Here is an 18,805-nt window from a genome sequence, read left to right as displayed (position 1 = left end):
AATAGTGATGGGCGAGCCCAAGCTGTAAAGTTCAGGATCAGTACCGGATACCTAGAGTCCGTGCATGGACCCCGAACATGGAGTTCTCAGAGAACTCCATGTAACTCTTTGCATTCAGCCACCATAATTAAAAAAAAAAAAGCGTGCGGTCCCCCCCCCAATTTTGATATCCAGCCATAATAAAGCAGACAGCTGGGGGCTGGTATTATCAGGCTGGGGTGGCCCATGCTTATTGGTCCCCCCCCAGCCTAAAAATAGCAGCCTCCATTAGATGTGACAATTTCGGCACTTTATCCACCTCATCCGATTGCCCTGGTGTAGTGACATTCAGGGTAGTATAAGGGGTTAATAACCGCTCACTGCTGCTACTAAGCCCTAGATTACTAATGGAAGGTATCTATGAGACATCCCCATTACTAATCTGTAAGTAAAAAGAAAAACACACACACCAAAAAAATCCTTTATTTGAAATAAAATACAAAAAAACCCCCCTCTTTCACCAATTTATTAACCCCAAGAACCCCTGCAGGCCCACATAAGGTCCTATCTCCTGGCAGAAAAGGGTGATGGTTTTTGTTTTTTGTTTTTTGCCAAGGGATGCAGATATGATGCTGAAATTTATACACCAAATTCCTGCACCATATCTGCATCTCTTGGCAAAAAAACAAAACAAAACACTCTTTTCTGCCAGGAGTTTAAGGTCTCATTAAACTGAATGAGGTCAGGTTACCTGCAGTCACAGGTGGAGGACCGTGAGAACCACCATCTGTGACCGCACAAACTCAGTGATGTCACTGATGATCGTGCGGCTCAGTCAGTCTCTGCCTGAAGCTCACAGCAGGCGGTCATGTTCTGTGCACGCACGCTGCGCCTTCAGCATGTAGCAGAGCCAGGATCATCATGGGACCTTATGTGGATTACATCAGAACTGGGTGTTTGGGTTAATAAAGTGGAGAAAGAGGGGTTTTTTTGGTATTTTATTACAGATTAGTGAGGGCTGTCGGACCCCCACTGATTTGATATTAATGACCCATGCTGAGATTATCCAAGCCCTGGATATCTCCTTTAAGATAAGCAAATTGGGATTATTGCTCTTTAAGGTAAATTCTCCTCTGTTCTGGATTTTCAATGGTGGAGATATATTGGTAAAATCCACCAATTTCATTGCAGCAAATGTACCGCCATCCACCCACAGTATCAAGTAGCGGTCATTTTGCATTACAAATTTTCTTTGCGGCATATAGAGATTTTGGAAAATCCCAACGCTGCTGCGTACGCCATGAAATAGGCCCCATCCAAGGCGCTGACATTGATCACCTGTTCCCATGACTTCCCCAGCTAGTCCCATAACCCTGCACAAGAACTAAAAGGTTGACATTATCGCCATTCACTGCCCTGTACTAATACCGCAATCATGTGCTGACCCATCAGATCAATTCTCGGCCTTTGGTTCCAAATTGCCACTCAGTCCTATTCAATTAAATGGGATAGAGCTGCAATACCAGTTACAGCCACTACTACAAGTATGGCGCTGTGGCTCATGAATAAAGGGGATCAAGCAGATGATCGATGGAAGGACCGAGTCGGACCCCGACATATCCGATATTGATGGTCTGTCTTAAAGGCAGGTGCTTCATTTTGAAGTCCTGAAGAAACCCCTTTAAGTCCTGGTCATTAGTGATCTGCAGTGCAAAATAGGGGAGTGATCCCGCCGGTGTAACATCCCTACCATTCTGCACAGCATCTAAGCTCACGTACCCCTACACCCTGCGGATGGACTGGGATTTGCATCCAAACTTCTGACATAAGTAACATGCAATCTAGAAGAAGGTTCCCTCTGGCAGCGACCCCATCAGCCACTGTCTAATCCCATTCTTTCTTCTGATACCAGCTGCTGATGATAACCCAACCTGATGCTCAAGGCTCCGAGCTTTAGATGTACAGGTTCACCACTAAGTGGCAACTGGAAGCCTCTTCTTTCTTTCCCGCACTGATCATCACCTTAACAGATATGGACACCAATGGTGGGGTGGGGGGGCACTTTTACTGAAAAACAATTAATTTTTTCTTGATATTCTGAGCTGTTTTCTGTATTTCCCTGCATCTTCCAGGCTGCAGAGTGAACTAAGATCCAGCAGCGAGCTCCGAACAAGCTGTAATCTTCTGAACTCATCTGGGCCAAGTTATGACCAAAGCTGAGCTAAACAGGAGGACCAACTCAAAGACAAGAGTTACAGATCATTCTCCATCAGAATGAGCTCACTGATGGATCTTAGTTAACTCCCAACAACAACAAGGATACAGAAAGCAAACGGTGCAAAATTCCTACTGAAACCCAAGGGCAAAACTTATTTTTAGGGCACAATGCGTGCGTTTCAGTGGTTTTTTATGCAACCTGTGCAGATGTAGAGGCAGCGGCAGTATCAGAGCAGCCGCAGAGGCCCAGAGGGTAGATTTCTGACTTAGGTCCCTTTCACACATCAGTTTTTTGCCGTCAGTGACAATCCGTTGAATTTTAAATAAAAAAAAAAAACGGATCCAGCGACTGATCCGCTGGATCCAGTTTTTTCTCATCCAGTTGTATTAGCGATGGATGGCCTCACGTGTCAGTCGTTCGTTGAAAATTGTTTGTCCAGTGGACAAAGTCTTCCATGCCCGCCGCGTACTCACATCAAGTCTCGCGAGCGGCCCGAGGAGGTGACTAGCGGTGACGTCATGGGCCTCGCGATACCTCGTTTGTGAATGCGGCGGTCATTGACTTTAGTGACAAGCGCTGATGTCAGGAGTGCAGCGGCTTCCATCACTGCAGGTAATGATCCCCTCTAACCTCCTGATGGCAGCGCCCGTCATCCCCTGCAGTGACCTGGGCTGACCTGTTGATGTTAGCTCAGGTCACTGCTCTCCCAGCCAATGGGGAACATTCTGTTCTTCATTGACTCTGACAGTGACTAATGGTATGGATCGTCGTGGGACCCCCGTATTGGATTACGCCAGACCCGGATTTGATTGTTCTTTCCAATAAATTGGTGAAAGAGGGAACGTTTTTTTCAAATAAAAATTTGTTTGTTGTCAATTTTTTTTTTTTTTTTTTTTAATACTGACTGGGTTAGTGGTGTTGGGTATCTGATAGACGCCTGACCTCACCAACCCCAGGGCTTGATGCCAGGTGACATTACACATCTGGCATCAACCCCATATATTACCTAGTTTGCCACCGCATCAGGGCCTTGGGTGAGCTGGGACAAAGCACCAGGATTGGCACATCTAATGGATGCGCCACTTCTGGGGAGGCTACGGCCTGCTATTCTTAGGCTGTGGAGGGTCCAAGAACCACGGACCTCCGTAGTCTGAGAATACCAGACCACGGCTGTCCGCTTTACCTTGGCTGGTGATCCAATTTGAGGGGAACCGCACATTTTTTGTTTTAAATTATTAATTTAATGTAAAATAACAGCGTGGGGTGCCCTCTGTTTTGGATTACCAGCCAAGGTAAAGCTGCCAGCTGTGGTCTGCAGGATGCAGCCGTCTGCTTTACCCGAGCTGGCTACAAAAGATAGGGGGACCCCACATTGGGTTTTTCTTTGTCGCTCCATTGGGAGACCCAGACAATTGGGTGTATAGCTTATGCCTCCGGAGGCCACACAAAGTATTACACTAAAAGTGTAAAGCCCCTCCCCTTCTGCCTATACACCCCCCGTGCATCACGGGCTCCTCAGTTTTTATGCTTTGTGCGAAGGAGGCAGACATCCACGCATAGCTCCACAGCTTAGTCAGCAGCAGCTGCTGACTAGGTCGGATGGAAGAAAAGAGGGCCCATATCAGGGCCCCCAGCATGCTCCCTTCTCACCCCACTGTGTCGGCGGTGCTGTTAAGGTTGAGGTACCCATTGCGGGTACACAGGCAGGAGCCACATGCTGTTTTCCTTCCCCATCCCTTAATGGGCTCTGGGTGAAGTGGGATCCTAATCGGTCTCCAGGCACAGGGACCGTGCTCCCTCCGCAGCCCCTGGGAATCTGCAGGATAGGAGCTGGATATCGTCAGGGACAAGGCCCTGCTACTGTGAGGTACTCTGTGTCCCCGTGGGGACCGCGCATGGAGCGCTTGTGCCATACACATTGCAGCACTGCTGGGTGTGTTAGTGCGCCGGGGACTACCGCGCATGGAGCGCTTGTGCCATACACATTGCAGCACTGCTGGGTGTGTTAGTGCGCCGGGGACTACCGCGCATGGAGCGCTTGTGCCATACACATTGCAGCACTGCTGGGTGTGTTAGTGCGCCGGGGACTACCGCGCGGCCGCGCTTATTGCCGGCCGCGCTTATAACTTTAGTCCCCGGCTTCTGCGGCCTAGTGTCGTTTATTCCCGCCCACAGGCCTGCCAGTCAGGGGAAGGGCGGGACGCTGCACAGATCGTCAGCGCCGAGGGCTGGAGCATACATTAGTATCCTCCTCCCTCCTCACTCAGTACACTGGGGCACTAGATTCCCGCACTTTTCTTGGGCACGCCCACGGTCTCCTCCTCCTCACAGAACGCCGGTAGCCATTCCTGTCAGCGATTCAGACGCTGGAGAGGAGAGGCAACACAGGGAGACCCAGGCAGGGTATCTGGCGACCACACAACCGCTCTGAGCGGTCGGTAAGCAGCACCTGTGGTGCTGGCCCCACTGAGTACCGAAGTGTATATATATATATATAGGCTTATAGGCTATACATTGCACTGTGCGGTCGCTCTGTTGATTTTTGGCTATATACCCTCCTGGTTGTTCTCAGAGGAGACAACATGTCATCCGCAAAAAGCAAGGGTGCCAAAGCACAGGCTTACTTTGCAACCTGTACCTCATGTGCAGCTGTGCTACCGACAGGTTCCATTGACCCTCATTGTGTGCAATGCTCGGCCCCGGTGGCGCTTACTCAGCCGGAGCCTCTGCTACAGGTGGCCCAGGTGGATCCACCTGCTACCACTGTCCAGGTGACAGGGACGGAGTTTGCAGCCTTTGCTGACAAACTGTCTGAGACTATGGATAAATGGTCTGCTAAAATACTGGAAGCTTTGCAGAACAGACCGGTGATTCAGGCCACGGGCACTGTTCAATCTTTGACCCCTGGTCCCCCTCAATTGGAACAGCAAAGTGCTCCTGGGGTAACCCATAGGTCCCAGGGTGAGGTCTCTGACACGGACCGCAGTCCCAGGCCGCCCAAGCGGGGTCGCTGGGAGCTTCCCTCCACTTCATCACATTGTTCAGGGTCTCAGCAGGGGGACTCTCTGGAGGATGAAGCGGAGGTCTCAGATCAGGATTCTGATACTGAAGCCGCTCTCAACCTAGATACACCTGAAGGTGACGCAGTAGTGAATGACCTTATAGCGACCATCAATCAGGTGTTGGATATTTCTCCCCCAGCTCCTCCAATTGAGGAGTCTGCTTCTCAGGAGAAATTCCGTTTCAGGTTTCCAAAGCGTACATTAAATATGTTTCTGGATCACTCTGACTTCAGAGAGGCAATCCAGAAAAACCGAGACTGTCCAGACAAGCGTTTTTCCAAGCGCCTTAAGGACACACGTTATCCCTTCCCCCCCGAGGTTGTCAAGGGCTGGACTCAGTGTCCTAAGGTGGATCCTCCAATCTCCAGACTGGCGGCTAGATCCATACTTGCAGTGGAAGACGGGGCTTCACTCAAAGATGCCACTGACAGGCAGATGGAGCTATGGTTGAAATCCATCTATGAAGCTATCGGCGCGTCTTTTGCTCCAGCATTCGCAGCCGTATGGGCACTCCAAGCTATCTCAGCTTGTCAGGCGCAGATTAATGCAGTTACACGTACATCTGCCCCGCAAGTGGTGTCCTTAACCACTCAGGCGTCGGCGTTTGCGTCCTACGCCATTAATGCTGTCCTGGACTCTGCGAGCCGTACGGCGGTAGCATCCGCCAATTCGGTGGCAGTCCGCAGGGCCATGTGGCTACGTGAATGGAAGGCAGACTCTGCTTCCAAAAAGTTCTTAACCGGTTTGCCATTGTCTGGCGACCGCTTGTTTGGTGAGCGATTGGATGAAATCATTAAACAATCCAAGGGAAAGGACTCATCCTTACCCCAGTCCAAACCAAACAGACCTCAACCACGGAAGGTACAATCGAGGTTTTTGTCCTTTCGGACCGCGGGCAGGTCTCAATTCTCCTCGTCCAAAAGGCCTCAGAAAGATCAGAGGAACTCCGATTCATGGCGGTCTAAGTCACGTCCTAAAAAGACCGCCGGAGGCACCGCTCCCAAAGCGGCCTCCTCATGACTTTCGGCCTCCTCAAACCGCATCCTCGGTCGGTGGCAGGCTCTCCCGCTTTTGCGACACCTGGCTGCCACAGGTAAAAGACCGATGGGTGAGAGACATTCTGTCTCACGGTTACAGGATAGAGTTCAACTCTCGTCCTCCAACTCGTTTCTTCAGAACATCTCCACCCCCCGACAGAGCCGAGGCTCTTATGCAGGCGGTGGGCACCCTGAAGGCGGAAGGAGTGGTGATCCCTGTTCCTCTTCAGCAACGGGGTCACGGTTTTTACTCCAACCTGTTCGTGGTGCCAAAAACCGACGGATCCTTCTGTCCCGTTCTGGACCTAAAACTTCTCAACAAGCATGTGAAAACCAGGCGGTTCCGGATGGAATCCCTCCGCTCCGTCATCGCCTCAATGTCCCAAGGAGATTTCCTGGCATCAATAGACATCAAAGATGCTTATCTCCACGTACCGATTGCGCCAGAGCATCAGCACTTCCTGCGTTTCGCCATAGGGGACGAACACCTTCAGTTCGTGGCACTGCCTTTTGGCCTGGCAACAGCCCCACGGGTTTTCACCAAGGTTATGGCAACAGTGGTGGCAATCCTACACTCTCAGGGACACTCGGTGATCCCTTACTTAGACGATCTACTTGTCAAGGCACCCTCTCAAGGGGCATGCCAACACAGCCTCGACGCTACCCTGGAGACTCTCCAGAGTTTCGGGTGGATCATCAACTTTCCAAAGTCAAATCTGACACCGGCCCAATCTCTGACATATCTTGGCATGGAGTTTCATACTCTCTCAGCGATAGTGAAGCTTCCGCTGATCAAGCAGCGGTCACTACAGACAGGGGTGCAGTCTCTCCTTCAAGGCCAGTCACACCCCCTGAGGCGCCTCATGCACTTCCTAGGGAAGATGGTGGCAGCAATGGAGGCAGTTCCTTTTGCGCAGTTTCACCTGCGCCCACTTCAATGGGACATTCTCCGCAAATGGGACAGGAAGTCGACGTCCCTCGACAGGAACGTCTCCCTTTCTTGGGCAGCCAAGGCTTCCCTTCAGTGGTGGCTTCTCCCCACTTCTCTGTCGAAGGGAAAATCCTTCCTGCCCCCATCCTGGGCGGTGGTCACGACGGACGCGAGTCTGTCAGGGTGGGGAGCGGTCTTTCTCCACCACAGGGCTCAGGGTACTTGGACTCAGACAGAGTCCTCCCTTCAGATCAATGTTCTGGAGATAAGGGCAGTGTATCTTGCCCTAAAGGCGTTCCAGCCGTGGCTGGAAGGCAAGCAGATCCGAATTCAGTCGGACAACTCCACAGCGGTGGCATACATCAACCACCAAGGCGGCACACGCAGTCGGCAAGCCTTCCAGGAAGTTCGGCGGATTCTGCTGTGGGTGGAAGCCACAGCCTCCACCATATCCGCAGTTCACATCCCGGGCGTAGAAAACTGGGAAGCGGACTTTCTCAGTCGCCAGGGCATGGACGCAGGGGAATGGTCCCTTCACCCGGACGTGTTTCAGGAGATCTGTTGCCGCTGGGGGGTGCCGGACGTCGACCTAATGGCGTCCCGGCACAACAACAAGGTCCCGACATTCATGGCACGGTCTCAAGATCCCAGAGCTCTGGCGGCAGACGCCTTAGTTCAGGATTGGTCGCAGTTTCAACTCCCTTATGTGTTTCCTCCGCTGGCACTGTTGCCCAGAGTGTTACGCAAGATCAGGGCCGACTGCCGCCGCGTCATCCTCGTCGCTCCAGACTGGCCGAGGCGGTCGTGGTACCCGGATCTGTGGCATCTCACGGTCGGCCAACCGTGGGCACTACCAGACCGACCAGACTTGCTGTCTCAAGGGCCGTTTTTCCATCTGAATTCTGCGGCCCTGAACCTGACTGTGTGGCCATTGAGTCCTGGATCCTAGCGTCTTCAGGGTTATCTCAAGACGTCATTGCCACTATGAGACAGGCTAGGAAACCAACGTCCGCCAAGATCTACCACAGGACGTGGAGGATATTCTTATCTTGGTGCTCTGATCAGGGTTTTTCTCCCTGGCCATTTACCTTGCCCACTTTTCTGTCCTTCCTTCAATCTGGACTGGAAAAGGGTTTGTCGCTCGGCTCCCTTAAGGGACAAGTCTCAGCGCTCTCTGTGTTTTTCCAGAAGCGCCTAGCCAGACTTCCACAGGTACGCACGTTCCTGCAGGGGGTTTGTCACATCGTTCCACCTTACAAGCGGCCGTTAGAACCATGGAATCTGAACAGGGTGCTGCTGGTTCTTCAGAAACCACCATTCGAGCCAATGAGGGATATTTCTCTCTCACGCCTTTCGCAGAAAGTGGTTTTTCTAGTAGCAGTCACTTCACTTCGCAGAGTGTCTGAGCTGGCGGCTCTGTCATGCAAAGCCCCTTTCCTGGTGTTTCACCAGGACAAGGTGGTTCTGCGTCCGGTTCCGGAGTTTCTCCCTAAGGTGGTATCCCCCTTTCATCTCAATCAGGATATCTCCTTACCTTCTTTTTGTCCTCATCCAGTTCACCAATGTGAAAAGGATTTGCACTTGTTAGATCTGGTGAGAGCACTCAGACTCTACATTTCTCGTACGGCGCCCCTGCGCCGCTCGGATGCACTCTTTGTCCTTGTCGCTGGCCAGCGTAAAGGGTCACAGGCTTCCAAATCAACCCTGGCTCGGTGGATCAAGGAGCCAATTATCGAAGCTTACCGTTCGGCTGGGCTTCTGGTTCCCTCAGGGCTGAAGGCCCATTCTACCAGAGCCGTGGGAGCGCCCTGGGCTTTGAGGCACCAGGCTACGGCTCAGCAGGTGTGTCAGGCGGCTACCTGGTCGAGCCTGCACACTTTCACGAAACACTATCAGGTGCATACCTATGCTTCGGCGGATGCCAGCCTAGGTAGGCGAGTCCTTCAGGCGGCGGTTGCCCACCTGTAGGAAGAGGCCGTTTTACGGCTCTCTTACGAGGTATTATTTTACCCACCCAGGGACAGCTTTTGGACGTCCCAATTGTCTGGGTCTCCCAATGGAGCGACAAAGAAGAAGGGAATTTTGTTTACTTACCGTAAATTCCTTTTCTTCTAGCTCCAATTGGGAGACCCAGCACCCGCCCCTGTTTTTTTGTGTACACATGTTGTTCATGTTGAATGGTTTCAGTTCTCCGATATTCCTTCGGATTGAAGTTACTTTAAACCAGTTTATAATTCTTTTTCCTCCTTCTTGCTTTTGCACCAAAACTGAGGAGCCCGTGGGAGCACGGGGGGTGTATAGGCAGAAGGGGAGGGGCTTAACACTTTTAAGTGTAATACTTTGTGCGGCCTCCGGAGGCATAGCCTATACACCCAATTGTCTGGGTCTCCCAATTGGAGCTAGAAGAAAAGGAATTTACGGTAAGTAAACAAAATTCCCTTCTTTTTAATTATTTTTTGGCCTAATACAAGGCTAAGCACCCTAACACATGAAAGGCACTAAAAGGTACAAAATTACAAAATGCTGGGGAGTGGGACATTATATATGTCTTTCTCATCCATCTTTCCCTTCATTCATCCATCCCTTTCTCTCTATTTATCTATCCCTTCATTCATTCATCCCTGTATCCCTCCATCCATCCCTCTATCCCTCTATCCCTCCATCCATCCCTCTATCCCTCCATCCATCCCTCTATCCCTCCATCCATCCCTCTATCCCTCCATCCCTCCATCTCTCCATCCATCCCTCCCTCCATTCATCCCCATCTCTATTTATCTATCTCTGTCTCTCTATCGTTTTTAAAAAACAGATCAGTCATAAAACGGAAGAAACGGATAAAAACCTGCTGTGTGAAAGGGGCCTTAGAGGGGTGATCCAGCCTCCTTTTTGCATGGTCACGTCTGCTGCCGTCGGCCGGGTCACTTCCCGGAGGTGAACGGAGCCAGATTAACCCTTTAAAGCCCCCTACTTTTATATGGAGAGATAGGTAAAGAGCTTCTCTGTTGCTGATGTCGTAGCCACCATTCAGAGGCGATCAGTGCCGGAGAACCCCTTTAAATGTCACATTTCTACCCCTCCCCTTTAAATCGAAACCCACTCTTGTGTCCTGCACGTTCGTTTATTAGGATAAATACCACGTCCCCCCTTTGGGTCTGGGTGAGAGGATCGGGAATCATGCAGAAAATAGGGGGCCAATCCCCGGTGACACAGATCGTCCTCCGAAACATTCATGGGGGGGCAGGAGCTCCGCGCTGCAGAAGCTCCGGGGCTGGGTTTGGTCGACACATGAAAACATGGCGCACACTCTCCGGCACTAGACGTCGTCCTCGCAGGAGGCCGCGGGGTAGACGAGGAGGTAGATTTTGAGCCGGTCCGGAAGGGGCAAGGATTTGACTTTGACATCCACGGGCCAAGGCCGGAGCCTCTGGCGGATGTAGACCCTGCACAGGTGCTTCAGGGTGGGGGGCGACTGCTCCAGCAGTTTCAGGGACTGGTGCAGGGCGGACACTTTTTCGGCATGGACCCGGCAGCTCGATATGTTTATGTCAAAGTTCCTGGGCAGGGAAATCCGGGGGGAGTGGGCCACCATCAGTTCCAGGACGCTCTCGGCCTTGGTCAGGAAGTCCTCGTGATCGCAGTCCCCGCAGCCCCCCAGGTAAGTGCACAGCCGGTCAAAGACGATGTGAAATCCGGACCAGCAGGAGGCGCCGTGCTGGGAGCAGTTGTACGCCGCGCCGGATTCCAGGAGGTAACGCAGGAGAGGAAAGTGGTACGGGAAGCTCTTCAGGCAGGTGTGGGTGAGGGACTCGTGGGACGGGCACTCGCTGGGGTCCGCGCCGTGGGCCATCAGCAGCTGGCTGACCCGGAAGACGAAGCGGTTAATGAGCTTGGCCTCCTCCGGATCGGATCCCACCGTCTCATCCAGGAGGAAGATGATGTTGGAAAAGACGGTGTCACAGTCCTTGGTCATGGCCTTCACGTCGGCACCTAAAAAGGCAAAAGTGGAGGTAAAGCGGTGGCCACAATCATGGCTGCCAATCACCCCTCCCTCAAGACACTTCCTGCCCCTCACCTCCTTCCAACAGCAACCGGACATTTTCCGTGTTGTGGTTCTGGACGCCGTCACTGCTGGCGAGAGCGTGAAGCAGCGCCGTCTTACCTGCCCAAATGCAGAAAAAGGAATTGTCCATTTCCAACATGCGGTGACAGATGACCCTACTCCTCTGCAGACTGCCCACCTCGGCACATCCGCAGCACTCACTGACCGTTTTTGTCCGCCGCGTTCACGTCCGCTCCGAGATCCAGAAGCCGCCGTAGACACGGCAGCCGCTCCGGCTCCTCACTGGCCAGGTCCAGGGGGCTGCTCTCATGAATCTGCAGTACAAAAAGCAAGTGGAGATGTTAGATGTACCCCCGATCAGTATTAAGGGGCCCCACCATAAATATCGGGTGCCTTGTGGGGGACCCCACCATAAATATCGGGTGCCTTGTGGGGGACCCCACCATAAATATCGGGTGCCTTGTGGGGGACCCCACCATAAATATCGGGTGCCTTGTGGGGGACCGCACCATAAATATCGGGTGCCTTGTGGGGGACCCCACCATAAATATCGGGTGCCTTGTGGGGGACCCCACCATAAATATCGGGTGCCTTGTGGGGGACCCCACCATAAATATCGGGTGCCTTGTGGGGGACCGCACCATAAATATCGGGTGCCTTGTGGGGGACCGCACCATAAATATCGGGTGCCTTGTGGGGGACCCCACCATAAATATCGGGTGCCTTGTGGGGGACACCACCATAAATATCGGGTGCCTTGTGGGGACGCCTCTCACCCGGTCCCTCTTGTTAATATCCGTGCCGCTCTGCACCAGAAACTCCACCATGTCGGGCCGATTCCGGAGGACAGCGATGTGAAGAGGTGTGTAGTACGTCACCGGATCTGCCAAAATCAGGAGAACCAGAATCAGAAAGGTCCCTTTAAGAAAACAATCGCCCCCTTCAGGACCCTCCTCTATTATCCAGAAGGACGAATGGCTACAGGAAGGATCTCACTATGGAGGACCCCATATGCACATCGTTACTGACGTCAATGGCAAAAGTGTAATACCTTGCCTCACCTACAGGGGCGTTGTAGGTGAACAGAACAGAGACGTCCCTGCCCCCCCCCCCCCCCCCAAAAAAAAGAAACCCGCCAAAATTGCTGTTTTTCAATCACCCCTCCAAAACATAGATGCAATAAAAAGACATCAAAACATTGTGTGTGCCCCAAAACTGAATCAATAAACACTCAAGCTCCACTGGTGGAAAACTAGCGTTTCAAGATTTATTTAATTTTTTTTTTTTTTTTACATACAAGGATGGGGCTCAGGATGGGGACATATATACCAGGATGGGGATATACATACCAGGATGGGCCCAGGATGGGGATAGCTATACCAGGATGGTAACATATATACCAAGATAGGGCCCAGAATGGGGACATATATACCAGGATGTGGACATAAATACAAGGATGGGTCCAGGATGGTGACATATATACAAGGATGGGGTCCACATATACAAGGATGTAGCCATATATAGCAGGATGGTGCCCAGGATGTATACCAGGATGGGTACAGATATACAAGGATGGGGCCCATGATGGTGACATATATACAAGGATGTGGAGATATATACAAGGATGGGCCCAGGATGGTGGCATATATACCAAGATGGGAACATATATACAAGGATGGGGTCCACATATAGCAGGATGTGGAGACATATATAAGGATAGGGTTGACGATGGGAACATATATACAAGGATGGGGTCCACATATAGCAGGATGGGGCCCAGGATATATACAAGGAAGGGGAGATATATACAAGGATGGGGCCCAGGATGGAGACATATATACTAGATTGGGGACATACATATATAGATGGGGCCCTGGAAGGATGGGGACATATATATCAAGATGGGGCCCAGGATGAGGAACACATATAGCAATAAGTAATGTCATAGCTCCCCCTTCCATCAATATAACTTTTGCACCCCCTCATTCGATGCTTCTATACAGATTACAGGGTCCGAGTCTGTCCATGTACATGTGTTGTTTCCTGAAACAGCGGGAAGCTGGAGTCAATGTGAAAAATTGCTAATTTGTATTACAGACTGTGATATGAAAAATGTCCATAAATAGGGAGATGACGGATGCCCCGGAGCAGCGCTCAGCATCTCCGCAGTCCCACGGACAATGACCAGAGCTGCGGGGGTGATCGGGGGGATTCAGCTTTCAGACCCCATCGCTCGAGACGTTATCCCCTCCCTCTCACACGCAGGTGATCTTCCCATTCGCCATTCCAGGCGCCAACCGGGGGGTAAATATCTAAGAATCGTTAACAAATGAATAGACCGTATTGAAAAGTGGAGCTTTACCCTCGAAGCAGAGGTCGGCCCCGCACTGGAGGAGGATCTCCGCGGCCGGGAGCAGCCCCAGCTCCGCCACCTTCAGGAGGGAGTAGCTGATCCCCTCGCGGTAGAAGGCCGACCCCGAATGTCTCTCCAGAAGTTCATTCAGGGCAAGAAACTTGTCGTTCTGAGACATCAGGAAGCTGCGGAGAAGGGGACAGGAAGTGTGACGTGCACCGGAAATACGGCCCCCCACAGAGATCCTAGAAAGCTACATTCAGTGAGCACCCCTTACCTGCTGGTGCTCGGCGGCATCTCCGTCTGCTCGGGGTCTTGGATGCCCACCGCGCTCAGGATCTCATTCACCAGAGGCTGGTATTCAAAGATTATCCTCCGAAAGCCGTGGAGGAAAGGCATGCTGGGAGATGATGGCCGCAGTCTGACGGGGGGCAACGGGCAGGGAATTAATGCAAAATATCCCCCATAGTGGTACGTCATCCCGCTGACTGCATGTAGGCCTAATGGTCTCAAACGGACACGTGACCACTGCAGCCAATCACTGACTATAAAAATGACGTACTGGTCACCTATGTGGCCAGTGATTGGCTGCAGCGGTCACATATCTAAGAACAGGAGGAACTACGACCTGTTTTAACTACTTATTCTGGAAGGACATGAGACCGCGGCCACAAAGTACAATATGTCACTGTAACCGATTGGCTGCAGCGGTCGTGGGTCCAGGAAGTCGTGGTACCAATGACATATTGGCCTCAGCTACATAAGACACCCGATGAATATACCGGGTCTGCCAGGTGTGTGCGCTACACTCGTGCCAAGCCTGCCATGTTCGTACACCAGTGCCACGTCTGCTACGTTCATACACCAGTGCCACATCTATACACCAGTGCCACGTCTGCTACGTTCATACACCCATGCCACATCTATACACCAGTGCCACGTCTGCTACGTTCATACATCCGTGCCACATCTATACACCAGTGCCACGTCTGCTACGTTCATACACCCGTGCCACATCTATACACCAGTGCCACGTCTGCTACGTTCATACACCCGTGCCACATCTATACACCAGTGCCACGTCTGCTACGTTCATACTCCCGTGCCACATCTATACACCAGTGCCACATATGCTACGTTCATACACCCGTGCCACATCTATACACCAGTGCCACGTCTGCTACGTTCATACACCCGTGCCACATCTATACACCAGTGCCACGTCTGCTACGTTCATACACCCGTGCCACATCTATACACCAGTGCCACGTCTGCTACGTTCATACACCCGTGCCACATCTATACACCAGTGCCACGTCTGCTACGTTCATACACCCGTGCCACATCTATACACCAGTGCCACGTCTGCTACGTTCATACACCCGTGCCACATCTATACACCAGTGCCACGTCTGCTACGTTCATACTCCCGTGCCACATCTATACACCAGTGCCACGTCTGCTACGTTCATACACCCGTGCCACATCTATACACCAGTGCCACGTCTGCTACGTTCATACACCCGTGCCACATCTATACACCAGTGCCACGTCTGCTACGTTCATACACCCGTGCCACATCTATACACCAGTGCCACGTCTGCTACGTTCGTACACCAGTGCCACGTCTGCTACGTTCATACACCCGTGCCACATCTATACACCAGTGCCACGTCTGCTACGTTCATACACCCGTGCCACATCTATACACCAGTGCCACGTCTACTACGTTCATACACCCGTGCCACATCTATACACCAGTGCCACGTCTGCTACGTTCATACACCAGTGCCACATCTATACACCAGTGCCACGTCTGCTACGTTCGTACACCAGTGCCACGTCTGCTACGTTCGTACACCCGTGCCACATATATACACCAGTGCCACGTCTGCTACGTTCATACACCCGTGCCACATCTATACACCAGTGCCACGTCTGCTACGTTCGTACACCAGTGCCACGTCTGCTACGTTCGTACACCAGTGCCACGTCTGCTACGTTCGTACACCAGTGCCACGTCTGCTACGTTCGTACACCAGTGCCACGTCTGCTACGTTCATACACCAGTGCCACGTCTGCTACGTTCATACACCCGTGCCACGTCTGCTACGTTCATACACCCGTGCCACATCTATACACCAGTGCCACGTCTGCCAGGTTCACACACCCTTGATGCCTCTAACTTGACTTCATAGATTTGGATATTTTTAGAGCACAGCACACACAGCTCTGCTACATCTACACACACAGCTCTGTTACATCTGCACACACAGCTCTGCTACATCTGCACACACAGCTCTGCTACATCTGCACACACAGCTCTGCTACATCTGCACACACAGCTCTGCTACATCTGCACACACAGCTCTGCTACATCTGCACACACAGCTCTGCTACATCTGCACACACAGCTCTGCTACATCTGCACACACAGCTCCGCTACATCTGCACACACAGCTCTGCTACATCTGCACACACAGCTCTGCTACATCTGCACACACAGCTCCGCTACATCTGCACACACAGCTCCGCTACATCTACACACACAGCTCTGTTACATCTGCACACACAGCTCTGCTACATCTGCACACACAGCTCTGCTACATCTACACACACAGCTCTGTTACATCTGCACACACAGCTCTGCTACATCTGCACACACAGCTCTGCTACATCTGCACACACAGCTCTGCTACATCTCTACCATCCGCCAGGTTGAGGGTGCACAGTGCTGACGATAGCAGAACAGCCACGATGATGTCATAGCACAAAGCATGACGTCATACTCGATATACCGCCTCTCTGCAGCAGAGTGGTAAAGTCTTGCTGCAATTCATAAAACATTTTGCAACAACCAAACACTCCAGAATTTCCTCTCACCTGCAGCGCTGTGTCTGCGCCCAGAATCCGGAACGGAAGCGGATATTGCGACGAATGGCGGACGTAACTGAGCCGACAATGACTGTAGTAACCCACTATATCCACCTGATGGCAGTAGAGCGATCTAAGAAGGGGTGTAATATATATTTATCCAGCAGATGGCAGTAGAGAGAGTAAAAAAAAAAAACAAGCCATGTAACACTACATGTTCGCCACCAGATGGCAGTAGAGCAATCCAGAGACGACGGGTGTTTAAAACAAGTTTTCCAGCAGATGGCAGTGAAGAGAGTCAGAAAACAAGCCATGTAATACATCGTGTTCACCACCAGATGGCAGTAGAGCAATCCAAAAGAAGACGGTCGTGTAATGAGTTCTCCAGCAGATGGCAGTGGAGAGCTCCAACACGATCCTTGTATTTGTAATGCACGACATTTACCACTAGATGGCAGCAGAGAAATCTTAGTGACTGACACTGACACTGCAGCAGATAGAGCAGCTGTAATGCACCATATTCTCCAGCAGGTGGAAGTGCAGAGCTAGAAACACATTTTAGGAGGGCTGTAAAATCCTTTCTTCTCCAGCAGGGGGCAGCAGTGAGATGATGGAAGCTTCAAGTACATTTTACCTTACAGCGAAAGTTTACATTAAAGCCTATCAAAAAGTGAAAAATAGAAGGATGGACACGTCCCGGACCGGATCCCTAAACTCGCCCAGTGCTTATATCGGGCCATACAGGACGGCTAGCGAGGCCCACTAGTGTTCACACACAGTATGGCACCTTATTCATGCCCCACAGGGCTCCCTACACACAGTAACGTGACCCCAACAACTCTCCACACACTGCTACATCAGCACACTCAGCTCTGCTACATCTATGATCATGTGCAGGCTCTGCTACATCTACACAACTCTGCTACATGGAAACATAACTGTGCTATATGAACACACACTCAGCTCTGCTACACATGCACACTCAGCTCTGCTATACATACACTCAGCTCTGCTACACATACACACTCAGCTCTGCTACACGTACACACTCAGCTCTGCTACACATACACACTCAGCTCTGCTATACATACACACTCAGCTCTGCTATACATACACACTCAGCACTGCTATACATACACTCAGCTCTGCTACACATACACACTCAGCTCTGCTACACGTACACACTCAGCTCTGCTACACATGCACACTCAGCTCTGCTACACATACACACTCAGCTCTGCTATACATACACACTCAGCTCTGCTATACATACACACTCAGCACTGCTACACATACACACTCAGCTTTGCTACACATACACACTCAGCTCTGCTACACATGCACACTCAGCTCTGCTATACATACACACTCAGCTCTGCTACACATACACACTCAGCTCTGCTACACATACACACTCAGCTCTGCTACACATACACACTCAGCTCTGCTATACATACACACTCAGCACTGCTATACATACACACTCAGCTCTGCTACACATACACACTCAGCACTGCTATACATACACACTCAGCTCTGCTATACATACACACTCAGCTCTGCTACACATACACACTCAGCTCTGCTATACATACACACTCAGCACTGCTATACATACACACTCAGCTCTGCTACACATACACACTCAGCTCTGCTATACATACACACTCAGCACTGCTATACATACACACTCAGCTCTGCTACACATACACACTCAGCACTGCTATACATACACACTCAGCTCTGCTATACATACACACTCAGCTCTGCTACACATACACACTCAGCTCTGCTACACATACACACTCAGCTCTGCTACACATACACACTCAGCTCTGCTACACATACACACTCAGCACTGCTATACATACACACTCAGCTCTGCTACACATACACACTCAGCTCTGCTATACATACACACTCAGCTTTGCTACACATACACACTCAGCTCCGCTACACATACACACTCAGCTCTGCTACACATACACACTCAGCTCCGCTACACATACACACTCAGCTCTGCTACACATACACACTCAGCTCTGCTACACATACACACTCAGCACTGCTATACATACACACTCAGCTCCGCTACACATACACACTCAGCTCTGCTATACATACACACTCAGCACTGCTATACATACACACTCAGCACTGCTATACATACACACTCAGCTCTGCTACACATACACACTCAGCACTGCTACACATACACACTCAGCTCTGCTATACATACACACTCAGCACTGCTACACATACACACTCAGCTCTGCTACACATACACACTC

The 18,805-nt window shown here is 51.3% G+C and overlaps 1 protein-coding gene across 1 annotated transcript; it reads right to left on the bottom strand.

Annotated features, from left to right (window-relative positions):
- Positions 1 to 10,326: 10,326 nt before the first annotated feature.
- On the bottom strand, positions 10,327 to 16,602 carry ASB6 (ankyrin repeat and SOCS box containing 6). The gene is made up of 7 exons (XM_075323032.1): positions 16,524 to 16,602; positions 13,918 to 14,061; positions 13,650 to 13,825; positions 12,064 to 12,170; positions 11,493 to 11,601; positions 11,300 to 11,386; positions 10,327 to 11,214 (listed from the first exon to the last, which is right to left on the bottom strand). Exons 2-7 carry the CDS (start codon positions 14,037 to 14,039, stop codon positions 10,541 to 10,543), a joined length of 1,275 nt encoding a protein of 424 aa, XP_075179147.1. The 5' UTR covers positions 14,040 to 14,061; positions 16,524 to 16,602; the 3' UTR covers positions 10,327 to 10,540.
- Between the last annotated feature and the right edge of the window lie 2,203 nt (positions 16,603 to 18,805).

The sequence above is a fragment of the Anomaloglossus baeobatrachus genome, chromosome 9 (assembly GCF_048569485.1).
Source record: "Anomaloglossus baeobatrachus isolate aAnoBae1 chromosome 9, aAnoBae1.hap1, whole genome shotgun sequence".
In the NCBI taxonomy this organism is placed as follows: Eukaryota; Metazoa; Chordata; class Amphibia; order Anura; family Aromobatidae; genus Anomaloglossus; species Anomaloglossus baeobatrachus.
The sequence above is the reverse complement of the archived record's forward strand: the minus strand, read 5'-3'. Positions and strand labels throughout refer to the sequence as shown.

Bases quoted from the DNA above. Each gene is read 5' to 3' on its own strand.
- ASB6 (XM_075323032.1), bottom strand. From the start codon at position 14,039: ATGCCTTTCCTCCACGGCTTTCGGAGGATAATCTTTGAATACCAGCCT. The intron at 12,171-13,649 runs GTAAAGCTCCAC...TGATTTTGGCAG, and splicing joins GGCCGACCTCTGCTTCGAGG to ATCCGGTGACGTACTACACA. The intron at 11,602-12,063 runs GTGAGAGGCGTC...TTTGTACTGCAG, and splicing joins ATATTAACAAGAGGGACCGG to ATTCATGAGAGCAGCCCCCT.